General features: G+C 30.1%; 1 protein-coding gene across 22 annotated transcripts in view; it reads left to right on the top strand.

The window, feature by feature from the left end:
• The window catches only part of LOC145243881 (kinesin-like protein KIF13A), a 1,028,209-nt gene that overhangs the window by 388,128 nt on the left and 616,802 nt on the right, over positions 1-23,279 (top strand). For all 22 annotated transcript variants that reach the window (XM_080106966.1, XM_080106962.1, XM_080106977.1 and 19 more), the window contains one exon: positions 16,535-16,627. In XM_080106966.1, the coding sequence (XP_079963092.1) occupies positions 16,535-16,627 (93 nt within the window). The remainder of the gene's footprint in view (positions 1-16,534; positions 16,628-23,279) is intronic.

Raw genomic sequence — 23,279 nt, 5'->3', positions numbered from 1 at the left:
CCTTTTAGTTCTGTTTTCTTATCCTTTTAGTTCTGTTTTCTTATCCTTTTAGTTCTGTTTTCTTATCCTTTTAGTTCTGTTTTCTTATCCTTTTAGTTCTGTTTTCTTATCCTTTTAGTTCTGTTTTCTTATCCTTTTAGTTCTGTTTTCTTATCCTTTTAGTTCTGTTTTCTTATCCTTTTAGTTCTGTTTTCTTATCCTTTTAGTTCTGTTTTCTTATCCTTTTAGTTCTGTTTTCTTATCCTTTTAGTTCTGTTTTCTTATCCTTTTAGTTCTGTTTTCTTATCCTTTTAGTTCTGTTTTCTTATCCTTTTAGTTCTGTTTTCTTATCCTTTTAGTTCTGTTTTCTTATCCTTTTAGTTCTGTTTTCTTATCCTTTTAGTTCTGTTTTCTTATCCTTTTAGTTCTGTTTTAAACCTCCGTAATATTTTTGATAAAAATTTAGGATAGCTGGAAATTTTTCAAACCATTATTTTAGGGGTGGACTTAAAATATGGATACAATAAGATAATGTCAACAATATACTAAGATAAAATATATCATATATGGTATGTTTTGATTATTTTTTCCCGTGTCTCTAATTTTATGATGGGAAGAGAGGAATGCCATATAAAGGATAAAAAATGTGAAATTTATTCCTATGTGATGAAGAGATGACAAAGGAACAAACAAATTATATGTTCATTAACGTTTCGTCTTTATTGCAAGACTTCCTTGAGGTGAATAATTTGAAGAACATAATATACCAGTACAATATTTGAAGATAGACACAATAAGTATATCTTCAAATATTATACTAGTATTTTATTTTCTCCAAATTATTCATCCCAAGGAAGTCTTGAAATAAAGACGAAACGTTGATGAACATATAATTTCTTTGTTCATTTTTCATCTCTCCATATATATATATATATATATATATATATATATATATATATATACACACACACACAAACACACACATGGTAAGAGGACTCGATATTGTCCGAGTTTTGAATGAGGATCCACAAATGTTTCACCTTCCCATATTTTTATTGTCATCGCACATTTTTAAATCTAATCAATTGATTGCCTGCTCTAGTTAGGTACTCCCCCACCGCCGCAGTGTATGAGGAGAAAGCTTCACATGCTTTCCCCCCGCAGTGACTTAATTCACAATACATTGTAGTTTACATTGTACTGTTGATTTCATAAAATTACCTGTAAATAATGGTTTCACTTAATGTTTAAAATGCAAAAGTCAAATATCATGGTTCAGTTGTACTCTAGAAACATTCATTTTGAATGCGCCTCTGTCTTATCAAAGAACTGTTGATTTGATGAAATTATTTTTTCATAATCACCTTAAAGTTAAACATACAAAGGTCATGTATCAATTGTGCTATTTTGAACACGCCTCTGCCTTATAAAAGAGTCTGCAGTTGATTTTATAGACTATGCCTTTCTGCTTGTGCGGTGATAAAACTTCTCAAATCCACTTGTGATGTTAGGTTGTATAAAAGTGGACTCCTTTTTTAATCGGATTTTTTCGATTATAAATTTTCCATACTTATCACATGCATTACAATACAAAACCTATCTTAAGAACACTCCCAGATACATGAAATACATATATGTGAAATTTCAAAATAATCGGCCGACCTGTTTCAGAGTTCATACGGACTAAAAACACACACAGTTCTTTTTATATAACAGTAGTTGTATATTTAGTTCTTTTTATATAACAGTAGTTGTATATTTAGTTCTTTTTATATAGTAGTAGTTGTATATTTAGTTCTTTTTATATAACAGTAGCTGTATATTTATTTCTTTTTATATAGCAGTCGTTGTATATTTAGTTCTTTTTATATAACAGTAGTCGTATATTTAGTTCTTTTTATATAACAGTAGTCGTATATTTAGTTCTTTTTATATAACAGTAGTCGTATATTTAGTTCTTTTTATATAACAGTAGTCGTATATTTAGTTCTTTTTATATAACAGTAGTCGTATATTTAGTTCTTTTTATATAACAGTAGTCGTATATTTAGTTCTTTTTATATAACAGTAGTCGTATATTTAGTTCTTTTTATATAACAGTAGTCGTATATTTAGTTCTTTTTATATAACAGTAGTCGTATATTTAGTTCTTTTTATATAACAGTAGTCGTATATTTAGTTCTTTTTATATAACAGTAGTCGTATATTTAGTTCTTTTTATATAACAGTAGTCGTATATTTAGTTCTTTTTATATAACAGTAGTCGTATATTTAGTTCTTTTTATATAACAGTAGTCGTATATTTAGTTCTTTTTATATAACAGTAGTCGTATATTTAGTTCTTTTTATATAACAGTAGTCGTATATTTAGTTCTTTTTATATAACAGTAGTCGTATATTTAGTTCTTTTTATATAACAGTAGTCGTATATTTAGTTCTTTTTATATAACAGTAGTCGTATATTTAGTTCTTTTTATATAACAGTAGTCGTATATTTAGTTCTTTTTATATAACAGTAGTCGTATATTTAGTTCTTTTTATATAACAGTAGTCGTATATTTAGTTCTTTTTATATAACAGTAGTCGTATATTTAGTTCTTTTTATATAACAGTAGTAGTATATTTAGTTCTTTTTATATAACAGTAGTCGTATATTTAGTTCTTTTTATATAACAGTAGTCGTATATTTAGTTCTTTTTATATAACAGTAGTCGTATATTTAGTTCTTTTTATATAACAGTAGTCGTATATTTAGTTCTTTTTATATAACAGTAGTCGTATATTTAGTTCTTTTTATATAACAGTAGTCGTATATTTAGTTCTTTTTATATAACAGTAGTCGTATATTTAGTTCTTTTTATATAACAGTAGTCGTATATTTAGTTCTTTTTATATAACAGTAGTCGTATATTTAGTTCTTTTTATATAACAGTAGTCGTATATTTAGTTCTTTTTATATAACAGTAGTCGTATATTTAGTTCTTTTTATATAACAATAGTCGTATATTTAGTTCTTTTTATATAACAGTAGTCGTATATTTAGTTCTTTTTATATAACAGTAGTAGTATATTTAGTTCTTTTTATATAACAGTAGTCGTATATTTAGTTCTTTTTATATAACAATAGTTGTATATTTAGTTCTTTTTATATAACAGTAGTAGTATATTTAGTTCTTTTTATATAACAGTAGTAGTATATTTAGTTCTTTTTATATAACAGTAGTAGTATATTTAGTTCTTTTTATATAACAGTAGTCGTATATTTAGTTCTTTTTATATAACAGTAGTCGTATATTTAGTTCTTTTTATATAACAGTAGTCGTATATTTAGTTCTTTTTATATAACAATAGTCGTATATTTAGTTCTTTTTATATAACAGTAGTCGTATATTTAGTTCTTTTTATATAACAGTAGTAGTATATTTAGTTCTTTTTATATAACAGTAGTCGTATATTTAATTCTTTTTATATAACAGTAGTCGTATATTTAGTTCTTTTTATATAACAGTAGTCGTATATTTAGTTCTTTTTATATAACAGTAGTCGTATATTTAGTTCTTTTTATATAACAGTAGTCGTATATTTAGTTCTTTTTATATAACAGTAGTCGTATATTTAGTTCTTTTTATATAACAGTAGTCGTATATTTAGTTCTTTTTATATAACAGTAGTCGTATATTTAGTTCTTTTTATATAACAGTAGTCGTATATTTAGTTCTTTTTATATAACAGTAGTCGTATATTTAGTTCTTTTTATATAACAGTAGTCGTATATTTAGTTCTTTTTATATAACAATAGTCGTATATTTAGTTCTTTTTATATAACAATAGTTGTATATTTAGTTCTTTTTATATAACAATAGTTGTATATTTAAACAACCCATGTTTGTATGTGTTATTCACCTTTTCCACTTTCACATATTTTAATCCTATTTTTTTAATTATTAATTATGATATTAAATTCACCATAATACATTAGTTTCTTCATAAATAAGCCATCCATTTTTAAATCTTTTTGTTTAGTTTTAAAAAAAGAGGAAGGTATTACTTTGAGCTTTACAAATTTTTTAAAGCCGTTTTAAGTCAAATAGAAATTCAGTTAAATGGGGTTTAAACTTCTTGGCAAATCAAAACCTTGAATATTTTTAAAGCTAAATTTGCACAACGCCTATGATTGTTTTTTTCTGTGACATCTCAGAAGTCATAAAGCAATATTTCCTGAGACTATGTTGCATATTCACCGATGTGGCTATCAAATCACACATCAAATCAGAGTACAACGTGTCTGTGCATTAACTACACCAGTCGTTTCCTTCCACAGCTTGAAGGGTTTGGTCATGTGACATGTGTACCACAAACAAACACGTATGCAAATATTGCAAAACTCTTGACTCGGATTCGTAAAATGATCAAAGAAAAATTTTGTGGTTGTTATAAACTATAACTACTCGACCTTGTATGGGAGTCTTATTACTTCTATTCTTGCTTTGCCTTTTTCTTTTTGAAATGTTTACAATAGAATTATGAAAGTTACATTCAATTATTATCGTATCATTTAGGAATCATTGAATTATTGAGACAAATTGTTATAAATCGTTAATTTTCTTAAGTTAATATTGCTTTAATTCTTATAAAATTGTGTGTAAATAGCTTTAAAAAATTTCAATCATTTAACACTTGGGAATTTGCTAAAAAAAAATTTGCAATCGGTCTAAATGCGTTCAAATTTGTTTAACATTTTTTAAGGGTCACAAAATATTTTTTTTTTAACTATTAGCAAAAATTAAAATAATTGATTTATGACCAAAATAAAATGTTCTTGTGAATTGAATTTTGTAATTATTTTTTTTTTTAATGCGATTTTTAAAAAAATCTGTTTATTTTACACTATTCTATTTATGATTTCAATAAATATTCAATTTGTGTTCATGAAACATACATTGATGCGAGAAATACAAACATACTTGAAATTGTCTCAATGTTATTGATATAGAGAAAATAGGAATAAAGGCTTCAAACAGATCGAAATCATCTCTTTATCTCCTTCAAAAAGGGAATTAATGAAAAGCACATCGTATTTCCCCTGGAGACAATTGATGATTGATATTGACTAATGTTTTATTAAAATTAGATTTGTTGCATTTCGTATAAAAATTGAATGCTTTGATGATAATTTCGTATTTCAGATATAGACTTAATGTTTTTCTTTTATTAAATAAATGAATAAATCTTGACGCAGACAATTCAATATCATGTGTTACTTTTAAGTGTTCTATTGTAATTGCTTATTTTCGGTCTTAATCTTTTTTATAGAAAGAGATTAAGATTTCCTTTCTTTTCCCCCCTCAACTACAAAGAGGTAAATCTTTTTACCTTGAGAGAAAGAACTTTTCTTCTAAAAACGGAGATTTTATTTCTTGTTTTAAGGATTCAGTTTTAATTAATTTTCCAATGTTCCATTAAGCGTCCTTTTTTTTTTATTTTTATTTTATTGTCTTTTTTTTTTTTTTTTACCGTTCGACTGTTCAATGTTTCTTTCCATTGTTTTTTTTTTGTTTTGTTGTTTTATTCTCTTAAAAGAAATGTGCATCCTCACTTGTAGACTTAGAAGTAAGAGTTTCATATTAAAAAAAAAATTGAGTATTATTTGAAGATAAAACATTGTCGCTCATGTAAAACCCGTTACGTCATCACCAACCAATGAGAATTTGTAATGAACGTGATTCAATTAAAGTGATAACGTTGCGATCAGTAATAAATGATTTTGAAAGTGAATGCAATGTTTTCCTGTATATAATACAATTGCCATATGATATCACCTATTTCTGAAGATAAAATATAATATCGCTATATTAATAAATATTTGTGATCATTTATGTGTATCTGTGTTTCTTGCATCTGTGCGACACACGTTATTTTATTTTATCTAAATATCAATCCATTATTTATTGAAATAAAAAAAAATGCAATAGTTTAAAGATAAATAACTTTTCATAAAATCTAATTTAAATAAAAGTAATTCCAAAATTTAATACATCAGAATGCATATCGGTTTCTTAATGAAAATTAATCCATTTTAATCTATTCAGCAGTTTTTAAACGCTTTGAAATTTATTTTTATTTCCAAAGATCATAAAGTAATTTATTTAAAAATAATTTTTTCCAACTAATAAAGTTAAGGATGGATTACTTTATGACATTTTGAAATTGAAAGAAATTTCGAAGCATTTAAACTGGCTTTAAATTTCTTTTGGAAAATTCTGATCCGTTAAGATTAATTTTATAGGAAATAAAACATACCTTAACAATTAGTTTTATTTCAATTTCATGTAATTAATAATTTAATAATCAAATAATAGAGTAATAATTCAATTTGACTTTCAAAATTTTATTAAAAAAATATTTACCCCCCCCCCCCCAATAAAAAAAAAAGCAACAACACTGTTAAAATAGAAAAATATGAAATAAAGATGAAAGATGTGCATGCAACACCGGGTCGATACAGCTAGTTGTGTATAATACAAAATCCTAGTACAGCCATCCTCATGTATTTATTTTATCAAAAATGACCATTAAAACATTATTTTGTACATATTTCAATAATTTTTTTTTTTAAAGTTGGTGCTCACTTATAAAGTAAAACTAATTTACTGTATTTTTTTTCTTGCATATAATACAGTACAATGAATTACACTTGTACATAAAATCTTGGTCATTCCAAATGTATTTGTGTGTATTTCTCCTGCTAATTACAGATTTATTATTTTTATACCATTAATATTTATTGAAATAAATGATGCAATAAAATCAAATATAGCATAATTTTAAAAATCCTATTAAAAAAAAACAATAAGTAAACACTTCATCAAATCTCCACACTAACGTACTGTACTTGCAATAACCCTTATCCCTGAGTGGCTTCCGGGTCTTGATAAGTGGTGACCACCGTGTAAAAAACAAAAAAACAAAAAAAAAAACAATAACTTCATCAGAAACTCTGTTCCTTCATAAAACCTATTAACACATTTAAAATTCACGTCTTGTCAATACAGTATCTTCCAAATACAAAAGAAAAGGGAGAGAATAATAATTACCTTGTTTCGTTGGATATCATTATCGTTTTGTCTGTTTTACAGCATATCTTTTAATGTTAATCTATATTGGTTACCTCCCTTAAAACCAATATTTATCCATATAAAGTTAGGTATGTTATAATTTCATAAATATTTTACATCTACAGAGAAGTGCTTTTGTTTAAAGATGTGTCAGTATGGCTATACAACTAATCCACTGATCATCCAACATTTTATATCCATGCACCCAACCAAACCTCTGCATGAATAAGAAGTGTAAATACTGCAGTTAAGAGTACTATTCGATTGTTTCGAAGATGATTCAACCAAGGGATTCACCTCTAAACTACTTAACCGATCACTATGGATTTTGAAACGGATGCTAGCATAAGAGTAATATGAAAAGTGGGCAGAAAGGAGAGGGAGGGTCATGAAAAAACAGATGCCTCTGATTATTGTGAAAATTTAATATTTAAAAAATTTGTATTAAACATTAATTAATATATATTATATTATTATATATATATTAAATATTCATAAAATTTCTTTTTACATAAGAGCTTTTAGGCGGTAATGTTATGTTTGAAGAATGAATTTTGCCTGTTCTGAAACTGGTATTCTTCTAATCCATATAAGTTTGCGAAAAACAGATGAGTTCAGCTGGTAAAGAGAAACACATAATGGACAAACAATGTGCATCTATTTTACAGAGGATGTTCAATACGGTAGCAGATCATTTTCAATAAAGTCCTACTGTTTGTTTTTTTCCGATTTTACCTTTTGATTGCTTTATTATTTGACATTTATTTCTTATTTTTCTTTTCTTTTTTTTTTTTTTTTTGCTAATTCCAAAACAATGCCTTTTAGTAAATGATTCATTGTTTACTGCTCATTGAACTCCATCTTGGGGTTTATCAGACGCTTCTACAGATAGCATTGTGTCATGTGAATATTAATCCCCACACACATGCAGAATATGGCACATAGTTAAGTTAATGGGATCCAACATGTTTTGATGATCATGATGGTTTGCAAAAAATTCTTTTTCTTCCCAGTTTCTTTCAAATTAGGAGGCACGAACAAAACAAGTCAATATTGCAAACAAAAAATATATTTCTCTTGAAATCAGGTTTGCAAGAGAGATTAATGTCTCCAATTTTGGTAATTTCTTAATATGCAAATATAATAGGAAAAGGACAATTTATTAGTTTAATTTATTTATTTGAATCGGTTATGGATTTTTTTTTCACAAATTGAATATTTGCGGAAATATGGGCTATTTAAAAACATTAAAACAAAAAAGTATGGCAAGAGATATCTTCTAGTATAGTCAAGCAATCTCTTTCAATTATCACTGTGCCCAATCAGTTCAGTATGGACATTGCTTTCATTTATTTTATTTGAATCTAACCGTTACACAAGAATTGCCATTATGGTGTGTGTGTGTGTGTGTGTGTGTGTGTGTGTGCACACGCGCACACAATATATATATATATGTTTTATTGAAGAACAGGGACAATTCCTGTTTGTTTTTCTTGCAATCTATTTTTTCTTTTTGGCCGGTTAATGTTCGAACGTTGTGTTCGAGCGTAAGAAGAAATTTGCTATAATCACGAACATTTTCGACTTGTGTCGTCCTCAGGTGAGTGACGAATTAAAAACTGCGTTCGTGAATTTATTGAAAATACGATTAAAATTAGTATTAGTTTTTAATTCATCACTCACCTGAGGATGACTTGTGAAAGTTGAAAACGTTTGCGATTAAGGCAAATTTCTTTTCGTACTCGAACAGAACGTTCAACCCTAACCTGCCAAAAAGAAAAAATAGATTGCAACAAAAAGCAAACAGGAATTGTCCCTGCTCTTCAATGAAACATGCATTAGAGAAAAAATGCTGTGAAAGTGTGTGTATGTATATATATATATATATATATATATATATATGTCAAAGAACTGGGATTAAACTAAATAGACATTTTTTGATTCCAGAACATGTATAAATATCTAATAGAAAATTAGATCGCACATACAGAAATACTGAAATTTAAATCTCATAAATATTTCAAGATTTTTGTTTAACTCTTACGTTTATAAATAATGAAATGTTAAAAGCCACAGCTACCAAACCAGCAAGTAAGCCAATAAGGGGAGGGGAGTGCTTATATGATGAATGCAAGGAGGGGGACACTGATCACATTCTTTCTGAACTGTATGAGCAGGTGAAAGAGAATGAATACTAGTGAGGTATTAGTTTATTCTCTCTGTGTAGTTATGAACTTTTGACCTTATGTTATTTCACTGTTAATTTTTTGATTTGTAAAAATTTCTTTACGTATTGCATTTTTCTTTCTATTTTTCTTTTTTCTATTTTTCTTTTCTTTTTCCTATTTTTCTTCTGTTTGTCTTTTTCTATTTTTCTATTTGTATTTTTTCTTCTATTAGTCTTTTTTCTTCTATTCGTCTTTCTATTTGTCTTTCTATTTTTCTATTTTTCTTTTTTCTTTCTATTTTTCTTTTTTCTTTCTATTTTTCTTTTTTCTTTCTATTTTTCTTTTTTCTTTCTATTTTTCTTTTTTCTTTCTATTTTTCTTTTTTCTTTCTATTTTTCTTTTTTCTTTCTATTTTTTTTTCTTTCTATTTTTTTTTCTTTCTTTCTATTTTTCTTTTTTCTTTCTATTTTTCTTTTTTCTTTCTATTTTTCTTTTTTCTTCTATTTTTCTTTTTTCTTATTTTTCTTTTTTCTTCTGTTTTTCTTTTTTCTTCTGTTTTTCTTTTTTCTTCTGTTTTTCTTTTTTCTGTTTTTCTTTCTTCTGTTTTTCTTTCTTCTGTTTTTCTTTCTTCTGTTTTTCTTTCTTCTGTTTTTCTTTCTTCTGTTTTTCTTTCTTCTGTTTTTCTTTTCTTCTGTTTTTCTTTCTTCTGTTTTTCTTTTTTCTTCTGTTTCTTTTTTCTTCTGTTTCTTTTTTCTTCTGTTTCTTTTTTCTTCTGTTTCTTTTTTCTTCTGTTTCTTTTTTCTTCTGTTTCTTTTTTCTTCTGTTTCTTTTTTCTTCTGTTTCTTTTTTCTTCTGTTTCTTTTTTCTTCTATTTCTTTTTTCTTCTATTTCTTTTTTCTTCTATTTCTTTTTTCTTCTATTTCTTTTTTCTTCTATTTCTTTTTTCTTCTATTTCTTTTTTCTTCTATTTCTTTTTTCTTCTATTTCTTTTTTCTTCTATTTCTTTTTTCTTCTATTTCTTTTTTCTTCTATTTCTTTTTTCTTCTATTTCTTTTTTCTTCTATTTCTTTTTTCTTCTATTTCTTTTTTCTTCTATTTCTTTTTTCTTCTATTTCTTTTTTCTTCTATTTCTTTTTTCTTCTATTTCTTTTTTCTTCTATTTCTTTTTTCTTCTATTTCTTTTCCCTTTCTTTTTCCTTTCTTTTTCCTTTCTTTTTTCTTCTATTCTTTTTTCTTCTATTCTTTTTTCTTCTATTCTTTTTTCTTCTATTCTTTTTTCTTCTATTCTTTTTTCTTCTATTCTTTTGTTTTCTATTCTTTTGTTTTCTATTCTTTTGTTTTCTATTCTTTTGTTTTCTATTCTTTTGTTTTCTATTCTTTTGGTTTCTTTTTTTCTATATTTTCTTTTTTTCTATATTTTCTTTTTTTCTATATTTTCTTTTTTTCTATATTTTTTTTTCTATATTTTTTTTTCTATATTTTTTTTTTATATTTTTTTTTCTATATTTTTTTTTCTATCTTTTTTTTTCTATCTTTTTTTTTCTATCTTTTTTTCTATATTTTCTTTTTTTCTATATTTTCTTTTTTTCTATATTTTCTTTTTTTCTATATTTTCTTTTTTTCTATATTTTCTTTTTTTCTATATTTTCTTTTTTTCTATATTTTCTTTTTTTCTATATTTTCTTTTTTTCTATATTTTCTTTTTTTCTATATTTTCTTTTTTTCTATATTTTCTTTTTTTCTATATTTTCTTTTTTTCTATATTTTCTTTTTTTCTATATTTTCTTTTTTTCTATATTTTCTTTTTTTCTATATTTTCTTTTTTTCTATATTTTCTTTTTTTCTATATTTTCTTTTTTTCTATATTTTCTTTTTTTCTGTATTTTCTTTTTTTCTGTATTTTCTTTTTTTCTGTATTTTCTTTTTTTCTGTATTTTCTTTTTTTCTGTATTTTCTTTTTTTCTGTATTTTCTTTTTTTCTGTGTTTTCTTTTTTTCTGTGTTTTCTTTTTTTCTGTGTTTTCTTTTTTTCTGTGTTTTCTTTTTTTCTGTGTTTTCTTTTTTTCTGTGTTTTCTTTTTTTCTGTGTTTTCTTTTTTTCTGTGTTTTCTTTTTTTCTGTGTTTTCTTTTTTCTGTGTTTTCTTTTTTCTGTGTTTTCTTTTTTCTGTGTTTTCTTTTTTCTGTGTTTTCTTTTTTCTATGTTTTCTTTTTTCTATGTTTTCTTTTTTCTATGTTTTCTTTTTTCTATGTTTTCTTTTTTCTATGTTTTTTTTCTATGTTTTCTTTTTTCTATGTTTTCTTTTTTCTATGTTTTCTGTTTTCTATGTTTTCTGTTTTCTATGTTTTCTGTTTTCTATGTTTTCTGTTTTCTATGTGTTCTGTTTTCTATGTGTTCTGTTTTCTATGTGTTCTGTTTTCTATGTGTTCTGTTTTCTACCTTTTCTGTTTTCTACCTTTTCTGTTTTCCTACCTTTTCTATTTTCCTACCTTTTCTATTTTCCTACCTTTTCTATTTTCCTACCTTTTCTATTTTTCGTACTCTTTCGTTTTTCGTACTCTTTCGTTTTTTTTTTCTATTTTTCTCTTTCTATTTCTTTTTTCTACTTTTTCTACTTTTCTATTTCTTTTTTTCTATTTTTCTTTGTCTTTTTTTGCTTTTTTCTATTTGTCTTTTTTTCTGTTTGTCGTTTTTCTATGTCTTTTTCCTATTTGTTCTTCTTTTTTTTTTTTTTCCTATTTGTTCTTTTTTCTATTTTCTTTTCTTAATGTTTTTTCTAAATTAAAATATTACTTACTACCAAGGGGGATTGCACAAGCTTTTTCTGTTATAAAATATGCTTAAATATATTATAATTTGTGCAGACTTTCTAGTAATTATTACAGAGCCTACTGAATATTATATTGTACCTAATATCAAGTATTTATTTCAAAAGATCAAAAAAAAAAAAAATTGACTAGGGTGCCATCAGCTAGAATCGAAAACAAAACATTTAGTGCCCCAGCCACGTTCCCTACAGTTAGAATTATTGACAGATTTAAAATTAAACCACTTCAAGCTATGAATGAATTTGCGCATATGCAAAAGTAATAGAAATATATTGGCAAGTTGAAATGAACATTTTGCACGTCAGCTTGCCGACCTATTTCTGTAGATGTTATTTATCCATCCAAACAAAGATTTTACTCATTATAAACCATCTTTGGTGTATGATCACTATTTTCTGTTAATTTCAGTGTTATGTTACTAGTAGTTTAAGAGTTTATCGGTTAAATAGTTTCACACACGCACACATATATACATCTACTGTTTTATTTATATAGATTGAAACTTATCTTCTCTCATAGAATTTATGATTAAAACATGGTGGTCTTTACTAAAAACCGAAAAAAGTAGGTTAATGCTTTTTTTTTTTTATATATAGGAATGTGGAGTCAGTAGCCTAAACTCTTAACTCCAATATTAACTCGTTGTGAAAATAACACTGAAGATGAGAAGAGTAGTCCGAATAATCCAAATGATACAACTATTACTCCTCATCTCAAAAATTCAGAATTATAATCGAGAATAACTTGTTTGAAAAATGTTTGTGTTATAATAATTAAAAGTGGTGTTTACATCACAGTTCAATGGTGATCATTAGTGATTACTAAATGTCTACTTCAATAAAATCCTCTTTTTTTATGCAAGTCAAAAATATGAAAAAATAGATTCTTTGATAATAATAAATATCATATGCTGTTCTTAAAGAACATTTTTTTTTTTTGCCACAGATGCTCCTTTGTTTTTCTCTTTTAATTATCACGATTTTTTTCCCTTCTTGTTGCCATTATTTTTTTTCTTTTGCTTGTTGCTATGCAACTGCTTCAAACAGCCACCACCTACTTCTGAAGTGTCATTTTAATCAATAATTCAGATATCAGTTGCCAATTTTATTGAATTAATGCTTTCTTTCTTCAAATGTTATACAAAATAATTGCATGACATTTGGAGGGAGTTGATTGGAAGCCTTGTTATGCACAGCAGCTCTACGGAATGACATAGTAATTGTATTTCCTCATCGATGCTATCCTTCAAGGTTGAGTGTATCTTTAATACGAAGACTGCTTACTAAAAGTATGTCTAAGAAATCTAATTCAATTATATAATTGGCCATTTTATTGAAAACCGAATATTTATTTTTATTCAATTTGTCGTATTCTTTTTGCTTCCCATAGATTATAATTGATTATTTTAGCATAGAAATGTATCAAGATTTAGAAACCCCTTATATATTTTGATGGCTTGCATTAATAAAATAATAATAATAATAATAATAATAATAATAATAATAATAATAATGAAACTATATTTTGTTTCATTGAATTGTTGCAAATTAGCTGTTCATACCATCCTCATACGATATCGAATTTTGTTCAGCAAATATTCAGTAAAGTTTAAACTCAAACCAACAAATTCTTCAACTTGAAAGATCTAATTTACAGATGTACCACACTATTGTTCTTCTGGCATTTCTAGCAATTCTTTTGTCTGCAACAGTTATCAGTATTATTAACCTGGAAATTTTAGATTTTGAAACATTTTTTTATTTAAAGAATTATTTCCCTTAGCTTTGATTGTTCTTACAGCCAGTGTCTACTCTTAAGATTAAAAATTGATCACTGCTGTGACAAAGAACCTGTTAGCTCCAATTTTTTTTTATTGCTGTAAATAAACCTTAGAAGTTTGTGATTTATAATAAATCCATTTTTTTAACTAATACATCAGTTGCTTTGTTTTTTATTGTTAATTTGGTCCATAGTTATTTCTAGATAGTTTATTAGGAAGTGCTAACAATGGGGGAGGGGGTTATAAGAAAGAAAATTTAATAATTTTATTTATTCCCCCCAAATTTTACTTGCTTCTAGTTTTCCTGTGATCATTAGTTTTATGTAATGCCGGAATTTCATATTTCTGAGGTGTGACACCTTTGTCAAGTGTGGTGGGCATTCAAATCTTCAAATACATGTATTTGGGGGAGGGGCTTATAAGAAAGAAAATTTAATAATAATTTTATTCATTCCTCCAAAATTTTACTTGCTTCTAGTTTTCCTCTGCGATCATTGTAGATAAAAAAGAATTTTTATAGGGGAATATTTTATGTTACACTGGTATAATGGAAAATATTTCCTTGTAAAATTTTTTTTTTTTATCTATAAGAGAAGAAAGATCGTCAATCTTAAATATCAGTTGACATGATATTGCAAACAAACACAAACAGAATTTGATGAACGATATTATCATTAAATCATTTTTGAAAATTAGTCCGCAGGGCAAATTATTTTTTGTGATATATAATATTCAATAGAAGATTGATTCTATAATTATACATACGCAATCTGCATGAAAAATATGTTGAAGTATATTGTACGATTGAGCAACGCCAGGTATCCAGCTAGTCAGAGATAAAGCGGAGTAAAGATCTGGATCAATGGCCAATGGTAGATGAGATATACATAACTAACACGGTGTTGTAAGGTTTATCAGCGCTTCTAAACTTGATCATCACATTCTCTAGTCAGGAGAGGGTATTCTAAATATAAACTTCCAGATTCAGGTGTTGAAATTAGTTTTCTTACATCTTTTTTAGAGTAAGATAGTCACAGTATTAATCATAGGAAGGTTGCCAACATCCACAGTTGTGCTGACAGAACTCAAATACAATCTACACCAGTATTTACTGCATCATCAGCACTACTACCATTCACAAACTTTTCTAACTGAAACTTTTTGCTTCTTACCATTTTTTATATTTTATCACCTGTTATTAGATTCAATATAGTTATTAGAGCCTTTCTTGAAGGTCACTCTTTTTGTCGTCTATGACAAAATTAAGCTGGAAACTTATTTGCAGACATGTTCATGTTCTTTTACTCAAAACTTTTTAAGCAAAAAAAAAAAGATAAAGAAAATTTAACTAAAATTCTTGAAATTTTTGAAGATTTTTTATTTTGAATTTATTGTAAAATTCCTTTTGGTTACGTTTGAATTCTGCTACTACATCACTATTAATTAAAATTTTATTGCATCTGTTAGGAACCTTATGCCAAAAATATTTTATTTACAAAACAAATGCATCAAGTTCTATAAATCTAGAAATATATTGTGCTGGTGAGGGGCAATGGCTACATTATTTCTTTGGAGTTTGATTTTTCACTTAATTTAAACTAAAATTGATTGCAATAGTGTGACCCTATAGCATGAGAGTTCAAAAGTTATATCAGTGCAGACAATAACATGTGAATAAGCAGCTTAGTTACGAGTGTACTAGAGTCCATGCAGAGAGGTAGTACTATTCTGAGATAGCTTTCTATGGTGTCTTTGATAGGTCCTCATGCATGAACATTATCATGTATCTGAAAACAGTCTTGTGGAGTTACAGTCTTTAGTGAATGGCCACCTATTGTTAATGACAGAATAAGGCAGATCTAGAGGAGTCAAACCTTAAAAAATGTAGTTCTTAAGGCGATCAACAAATATTTTGGCAGAGAGGACATTGCAGAAAAATCCAAGAAATATTTGCACTAGAAACTGGCAGTATGTCTCTGCATCTGTTGAATAATCTGTGACAGATGGAAGTGTCATAAGGTAGAACTGATGAGTTTTCTCTCAAATGAAGTTTCCTGATACATCGATATGATAAACATGTCGACAGCAGTAATAAGTACAACATAAGATAGACACCTAAAATGCACCACAAAAAATATTGCTATAATTTTAGTTAAAACTTTTTGTTAAAATATATTTATTTTTTTTACATACAAAACAAGATTTGATTTTAAGAAAACAACTCGAGCCCTTTCTCCTTCAGTTCTTTTCTTTTTTTAAAATGATGCTCCCTACCAAGATTTTAAATATTAAAATTTTTTTTTCTTCAACTTAACTGTTTTTCATTTTTTTAAACTATGAAACTTGTTTTTGTCTTTTTTAAGTCATATCATGTTTTATGGCATATCAACCCTTTTCGGAATCATTTAATGTTGAAACAGCACTTATTGGGAATAATTCATTGAATGATTCATTAAACATAAACTGGCATTTGACTCCCAGCTGGAAAAAGTCATACCTTTTCTAATATTATTACAGTATAAATGAATGCAATAATTCCACTGGATTTATACTCAATTTATTCCATAATCTTTGCTGGTATCCATTATCTAGTTTCATCAATGTTCCTTGAAATTCATGTATATTACCTATTTGTATTGTATAATGATTTTTATTTCTCCCTTTCAGACCAAGCAAAAGTATTTGAGTGCCTCGGCCGCGACATCTTAGGATTAGCCTATGAAGGTTACAACGGCTGTATTTTCGCATATGGACAAACTGGTAACTATTCGCATCAATTTTCTTTTTCTTTCTTTTTTTTTTTATTCTGGTCATTTTTTTTCTTTCAGTTTTGGGTTTCTAATAGTATCTCTATTTTTCGTCACCGATGCTGATCAGAAAGAACTTGTTTTTGTTGATGTCTCTTATTCCGTTTGTTTGTTATTCTTTTGAGTTTTTAAAAAAGGCCTCACTAAATTATATGACGATTAGCACAAAAATAACTCTGATTTCATGGGGAAAACTTTAGCGAGGGTTAAAATATCCCTCAAAATTAATCACTTGAGAAAATTAGGAGACTAACTGAATTAAAATTGACATTGGCAAAAAAACTTCTTTTTGATCAACTTTGGAGAATGAGCTTTGTATTACTATGTGGAGGGATGGAAGGATGGTTTGCTTGTGATAGACAATCCCATCCCCATGTGTATGGTGAATGTATTGGATGGTAGAAGGATTGAAAAGCGAAAGGTCGCATAATGATGACGAAAACATACTAGTATATATCAGCAAAGGAATGCAATTTATTTACATAAATTTACATGAGAAATATTAAGAAAGAGATAGAAAGAATAAGAGTTCGTTACTTGCGATTGATGAGAGGCTGACGGTTAGTCAGGTAAGCTGGTTGGTGGCCGATGCCACCAGAGTGGTTTTTGATTACATGTTGACTGCTTGAGGATCTAGCGCGCAAGAGAGAGAAAAATAAGAAACAGGAAGTCACGTGGCTAGGTTGCTCTCTGGTTATCAGAGTTAAAGGGCGACAATCGAGTTAACCTGGGAATTTCCATTCCCACAACTATTTAATAGAAACTGGGCATAAGATTTTATCTTTGTGAGATTTGTTGGCTGACCATGAATTCTTGAGGATATCTTTGCTGTGTATCAGACTCTCTGTTTCTTCTCTCAAAAGGAGAAGATGATTATTTAATCTTAAAATTATAAGTTTTAGTTTGGAGCATTTTCCTGAAGTAGGAGTTGCTTCTGGCAAGATCATCCACATCAGTCTGACAAAATAATGAATTAGTACTTGTATCATTTAAATTCAAACTGCAACTGGTTAAATCACTTCAAATCCTCTCTCTCTAGTCAACTAAAACAACCAATCAAGCAATCACTTTTGTACACATCACAATAAATTACCTTGTGATCACACCCTGTAATTCATACTGAATCAATTTTATGTTAATACTATTTAAATTAATAAATAATGAGTCGTCATGGATACCAAAGTAATATCATACAAAACAGTGATGCCAAAATATCATTCAGTGATTTGCACATCGAGCCTTATCTAACCTGAAATGGTTCAACATAAAGTGTTGCTGATGGAAGGAGAAAGAATGCGAGATTGACACAAAGATCACTATCTTTGGTCCCCAATATTTAGCACAAGTGGAGACAGGAAACAGTCTCCATCAAAGAAGTGACTAAAGTCTGTTCACCAAAGTTTGAAACTTGTTGGAAATGCGGATCAAGAATAAATGCTACCACAAACTTCTTGCTGACAGTTATTGTGCACACAGGGCAGCCAAGAGTGAGGTGAAGAAACCCCTGGCATCTCTGAAAGCAAAAACACTATAGCATGATCAATGTGAACTTGAACTTCTACATGGTTGATGCAACTGTTTGATGCATCTACATGGTTGATGCAGAAATGACTATTCTGATTGATTTGAACTGCAGTCTAACAATGTCAATCATTGAAGTAAGGCAGTCCTGCTGAATTTAATAGCTATAGACCAATTTGACTTTGTTATTCAGGCAATGAAAATTTTTTATTTGATTCTTGACTTCAGAATCTGAGAAATTGTCATGATTACACATAATCTGTGGTTTCATTAAATGCTACATTATAGATGGCATCTATACAGTAAAGCTCTTGTTAAAGAAGCAAGTCGAGAAGTCAGAGGCACTATATATTGCCTTCCTTGATCGTTTGACTTCATGCCAATATATAATCTGATATGTGCTATGATATCATAGTGTTCTCACAGAGCTGTTTAGTTAGGTCACACTACTGTACAACTCGTCAAAGAGTCTGATTGGAACTATTAACATGCTGCTTTTTATCTTTCTTATGGTTACCATCATCAAGGACTTGCATTGCCCATACCCTGGACACTCTTGTATACTGATGTTCTACTTGCTTCCAAGAGTAAATCCAACCTCAGAAAACAAGTCCTGAAAGGACAAGTTGGTGAAGTTTGATCCTTCTGAATACTTGGAAGACAGAATATTTATGCGAGAATTAAAACGAACATGACAGGATTCAAGTTTTGATTTTGTGAGAATGCATGCTATCAATATTAATTTACATTGCAATGAAAGCAACATTTTGGGAACAAAGTTGCTGCACGCATCAATGCTATGTGGCACACCACCACTGCCATTCTCTGTGACTGTAATATCATTGACTGTCTAAAGTAAAAGATCTGGACTGTTGTGAGACACATTACTTTGTACAGCTTACCAATAATGAATGAAGATTCACAGTTATGGGAACCAAAATGCTCTGTTCGAGGTCTGTAATAACACTGTTCGATTATATCTGCAGTTAAGACATCCAAAGGTGCTATGACATCAGATGGTTTAGACATGTTCTGAGGGTCAACAATTATACTATCACAAAACTAGTATTTGCAGTAGAATTTGCTGAGAGGTGACCCATGATGAGATGGACAGACACCTTGCATCGAGATCACTGTAATAAAAAAATGGCCTTCAATCAAAAAATCTTGTGATTGTGTCAAATGGAAACATAAATCCATCGTTTCATATCCCACCCATAGTTTGAGATTTTGCTTTGGTGAGCATCTCGTATTTCTGTGTGGGTGAAGGCACCCACACCTAGTCTCTAACCTGATAGGGACTGTGTAGTCCATCACCAACCGCATTTTTGCCTTATTCTCCTTACTGATGGTGGCATAATATCAACTCTTTTCATCTGGATTTCATAATGGTAAATGGTATTGGTTAATTAAGTTAAATAGAAATCACTGTCTTTTGAGAGCACATTATACTAGTAGATAAAATCCTGGCTGTAATTCATATCACAATATAATGGTAATGCTCTGGTATGCTATTCTCAGCCAGGGCCTATGTGCAACAAAATCTCAGGCTCCCGGCTCACTCATCTGTGAATATCCTAAATTCCTAACTGTGTACTTACTTATCCATGTGTAGCTCCTGCAGTGGGCCATATACACAAAAAACCATTTCCAGTTCACGAATCATGTTTGCTGAGTCCTGCTGTGCTAACTGCCTTCACACGAAAAACTTTGATAGTTAGGAAATGGTAAACACTGCAGTGCGTAATGTACATTGCCAACCATTGCCAATTGCTGCTCATCTCTAGCTTTCTCTTTTCCCAGTGGACTGTTGCTGGATCTATAGATTGGCATTCCACATGTTCATATAGCCAACTTGACTGCTGCTTTTGTCATCGCAGGGTAAACTTTTCTGGTGAAATAAGTGGTACATTGCACTCCAGGGTTTTTCTGTGAAAAGCCATGATCTGGGTCATATCCAGCTCAGCACTGCATCAATCAGAGGCTCGGGCCCTCCATCCTCCTTCATGGCATTGAACCACCATTGTGGCACAAATGTCAATTGATTGGGCATGTTGTAAATTGACACAACTAATGTCACATTCATTAAGAACTTGTCTTACCAGATCCTTGAGTCAGCTTAACCCTCTCATGAACATCTGGGCTGTCGTTATCCGCCTGATAGTCAGGGACCTGAACCTTGGATTAACCACTAAGGAGGCTGTCCTATCAGCAAGTGCAAAGTACTGGGGCTGCTGTATTGCCATTTGGTGAATGGATTCTGGACCATGCAGTAGCTTCTGGTGGGGCCTCTCGATGCCATACTAGTGGGTAATTGTTACGGCTTTACCTTATCATGTGCTACAAAAAAAAAAAAATTCTTCGTTTCTTTTTCTCTCTTAATTTCCCCTCTCTGTCCTGCTCTAAGTAAATCTGATGATCTAGTCCACAAATTTCAAAATTTCATCATGACAAGTTTCAAGACAAAATACACGATTAAACCCGGTTCTCCAACTTCCAACGTAGACCCCTACTACCATGTCTCCTTCTCCGACATCAGGGGTCTACGTTCTAACCTTCCAGAGGTTGAAACCCAATTACAGGAGACTAAACCAGACCTTTTATTTTTAAGTGAAACTGGCATTGAACAGGCTATTTCCCTAGAAGAGTTCGCAATTAAAGGATACTCTAACTTAACCTCTAAATCTGACCCCCAAGATCGCCATGGGCATGGAATATGTGCCTATATTAAAGATAGCTTTCCATGTGGTAGGGACATCTCCAGGGAAGATCCTAACTTACCCTATATGTGCTTCCGGGTTGCTTTAGCTCACACTACGGCATTTTTATTTACTCTCTATCGCCCCCACAACAGCGGAGTTACTATATTTAAAAGCATATCTGAGAAAATTGACCAAGTCCTATCTGCTTATCCTTCAGCTAACATTCACGTATGTGGAGATTTCAATGTTCACAACGTCGAATGGTTGACCCACTCAAACAAGACCGATGATGAGGGGAGGTTCTGTCATGATTTCTCCATTGCCTATGACCTCACTCAGATTGTTCAGGAACCCACCCATGTGCCCGACAATGACGGCCAGTATGCGAGCCTACTAGACCATTTTCTCACAACTTGCTCTGAACTATGTTCAGTTTCTGTTCTGTCGCCTCTTGGATCTTCCGACCACTCTGTTGTATCAATTAAGATAAAAATGAAATGTAATAAGTCCCCAGACGTACCTCTCCATCGTACAGTATATCGATACACTAAGGCTGACTGGGATAGCTTCCGTACATTTATAACTGATCTACCTCTACATTCCATATTTAAAAAGGATGTGTCCTCTATAGTATTAGACCTGACGGAATGGTTAATTGTAGGTATTGATCGTTTCATACCCTCGAAAAAGTTTCAGCAAAAACCTAACAGCCAGCCATGGTTCTCTCCAGAATGTGCTGCTGCCATTGCGCACAGAAATCACTTTTTCCACTGTTTCCAACGTAATAGATGTATGGAAACTAAAGCCGCTTTCAGGACTGCCAGCAACCATTGTAAGAAAGTAATAAAGAGCGCAAGAGAGTTGTATGCTCAATCTGTTAAGTCCAAAGTAGCTGAGCAGCAGCTTGGTTCCCACCAGTTTTGGCAAATAGCAAACAGAATTCTGAACAGAAGTGTGCGCTCCATTCCAACTATCATCAATGGACCTGAGGTAATCTCGTCAGCATCAGACAAAGCCAAACTCTTTGTCAAGAACTTTGCAGCTAATTCTACCTTTTGCGATCAAGGCCGCCAACCACCAATATTTCCTCCTGTATCTGAAAACACACTATGTGATATACGTATATCTGTACGTGATGTTGCGAAGCTAATCAAAAACCTTGATTCCAGTAAAGCAACTGGCCCGGACGGTATTCCAATTATAGTACTCAAAAAACTTCAACCTGAACTAGCGCCCATACTTACAAAACTGTTTAAACGTTGTCTTAAGGAGAATAGTTTCCCATCTCCCTGGAAAATCTCATCTGTATGCCCTGTATTTAAGAATTCAGGTGATCGCTCATCTCCATCTCAGTACAGGCCAATAAGTCTCCTGTGCGTCATGAGTAAGTTGCTGGAATCTGTGTTAAATACAGAAGTAATCAACCATCTCAACAAAAATAACCTTCTTAGTGACACTCAATATGGTTTCCTTTCTGCTAGATCTACAGCAGATGTGCTTACAGTTATATCTCATAGGATTAGCAAATCTCTCGACGGAGGCAACCTTTCTAGGGCAATTGCTCTTGACATATCTAAGGCCTTTGATAGGATATGGCATAAAGGTTTACTTCATAAGATCTCTAGCTATGGTATAGCTGGAAATGTCTTCTCAATTATTAAATCATTTCTTTCTGATAGGTTCATAAGAGTAGTAGTTGAGGGGCAAAAATCAGAAGCCCACAGTATTAATGCCGGTGTCCCTCAGGGGTCCATCCTGGGCCCAACTCTTTTCCTGATCTACATTAATGATCTTCCAAATCACATTCTTACATCATTTGTAGACATTTATGCTGACGACACTACCATTTATGGTAGCACATCTAAGACAGTAAACGACCAATTTCTCTCCAATTCTCTCTTCTCTGATCTTGAGCATGCAGTACAATGGGGAAAGGAGTGGCTGGTTACTTTTAATGCATCTAAAACCAAGCTTCTCTCTTTACATCATCAACATTCTGATCCACATCTGGCATTAATTGAAATGAATGGCTCTCGTCTTCAGGAGGCCTCAAGTTTTGACAAGCTTCTGGGCTTGACCATTACTCCTGATCTTAAATGGAACACGTACATCAAATCTGTTGCCAAGGCCGCTGGAAAAATGGTGGGATCTTTCTATCGATCCAGTAGATATCTCACTGCTGATGCAATTCTCTATCTATATAAGAGCCAGGTACGTCCAAGGATGGAATACTGCTGCCACATCTGGGCAGGAGCTGCTAGAAAGGACTTGTCCTGCTTTGATAGAGTTCAAAATAGACTTCGTAGCCTCGTAGGAGATATCCTTTTCTCTTCCTTGCAACCTCTATCTCACAGAAGAGATGTTGCGAGTTTGTCTCTGATG

The sequence above is a fragment of the Euprymna scolopes genome, chromosome 22 (assembly GCF_053919585.1).
Source record: "Euprymna scolopes isolate OS-2025 chromosome 22, ASM5391958v1, whole genome shotgun sequence".
NCBI classification, from domain to species: Eukaryota; Metazoa; Mollusca; class Cephalopoda; order Sepiida; family Sepiolidae; genus Euprymna; species Euprymna scolopes.
Note: the sequence above shows the minus strand (reverse complement) of the source record. Positions and strands in the feature narration are given on the sequence as shown.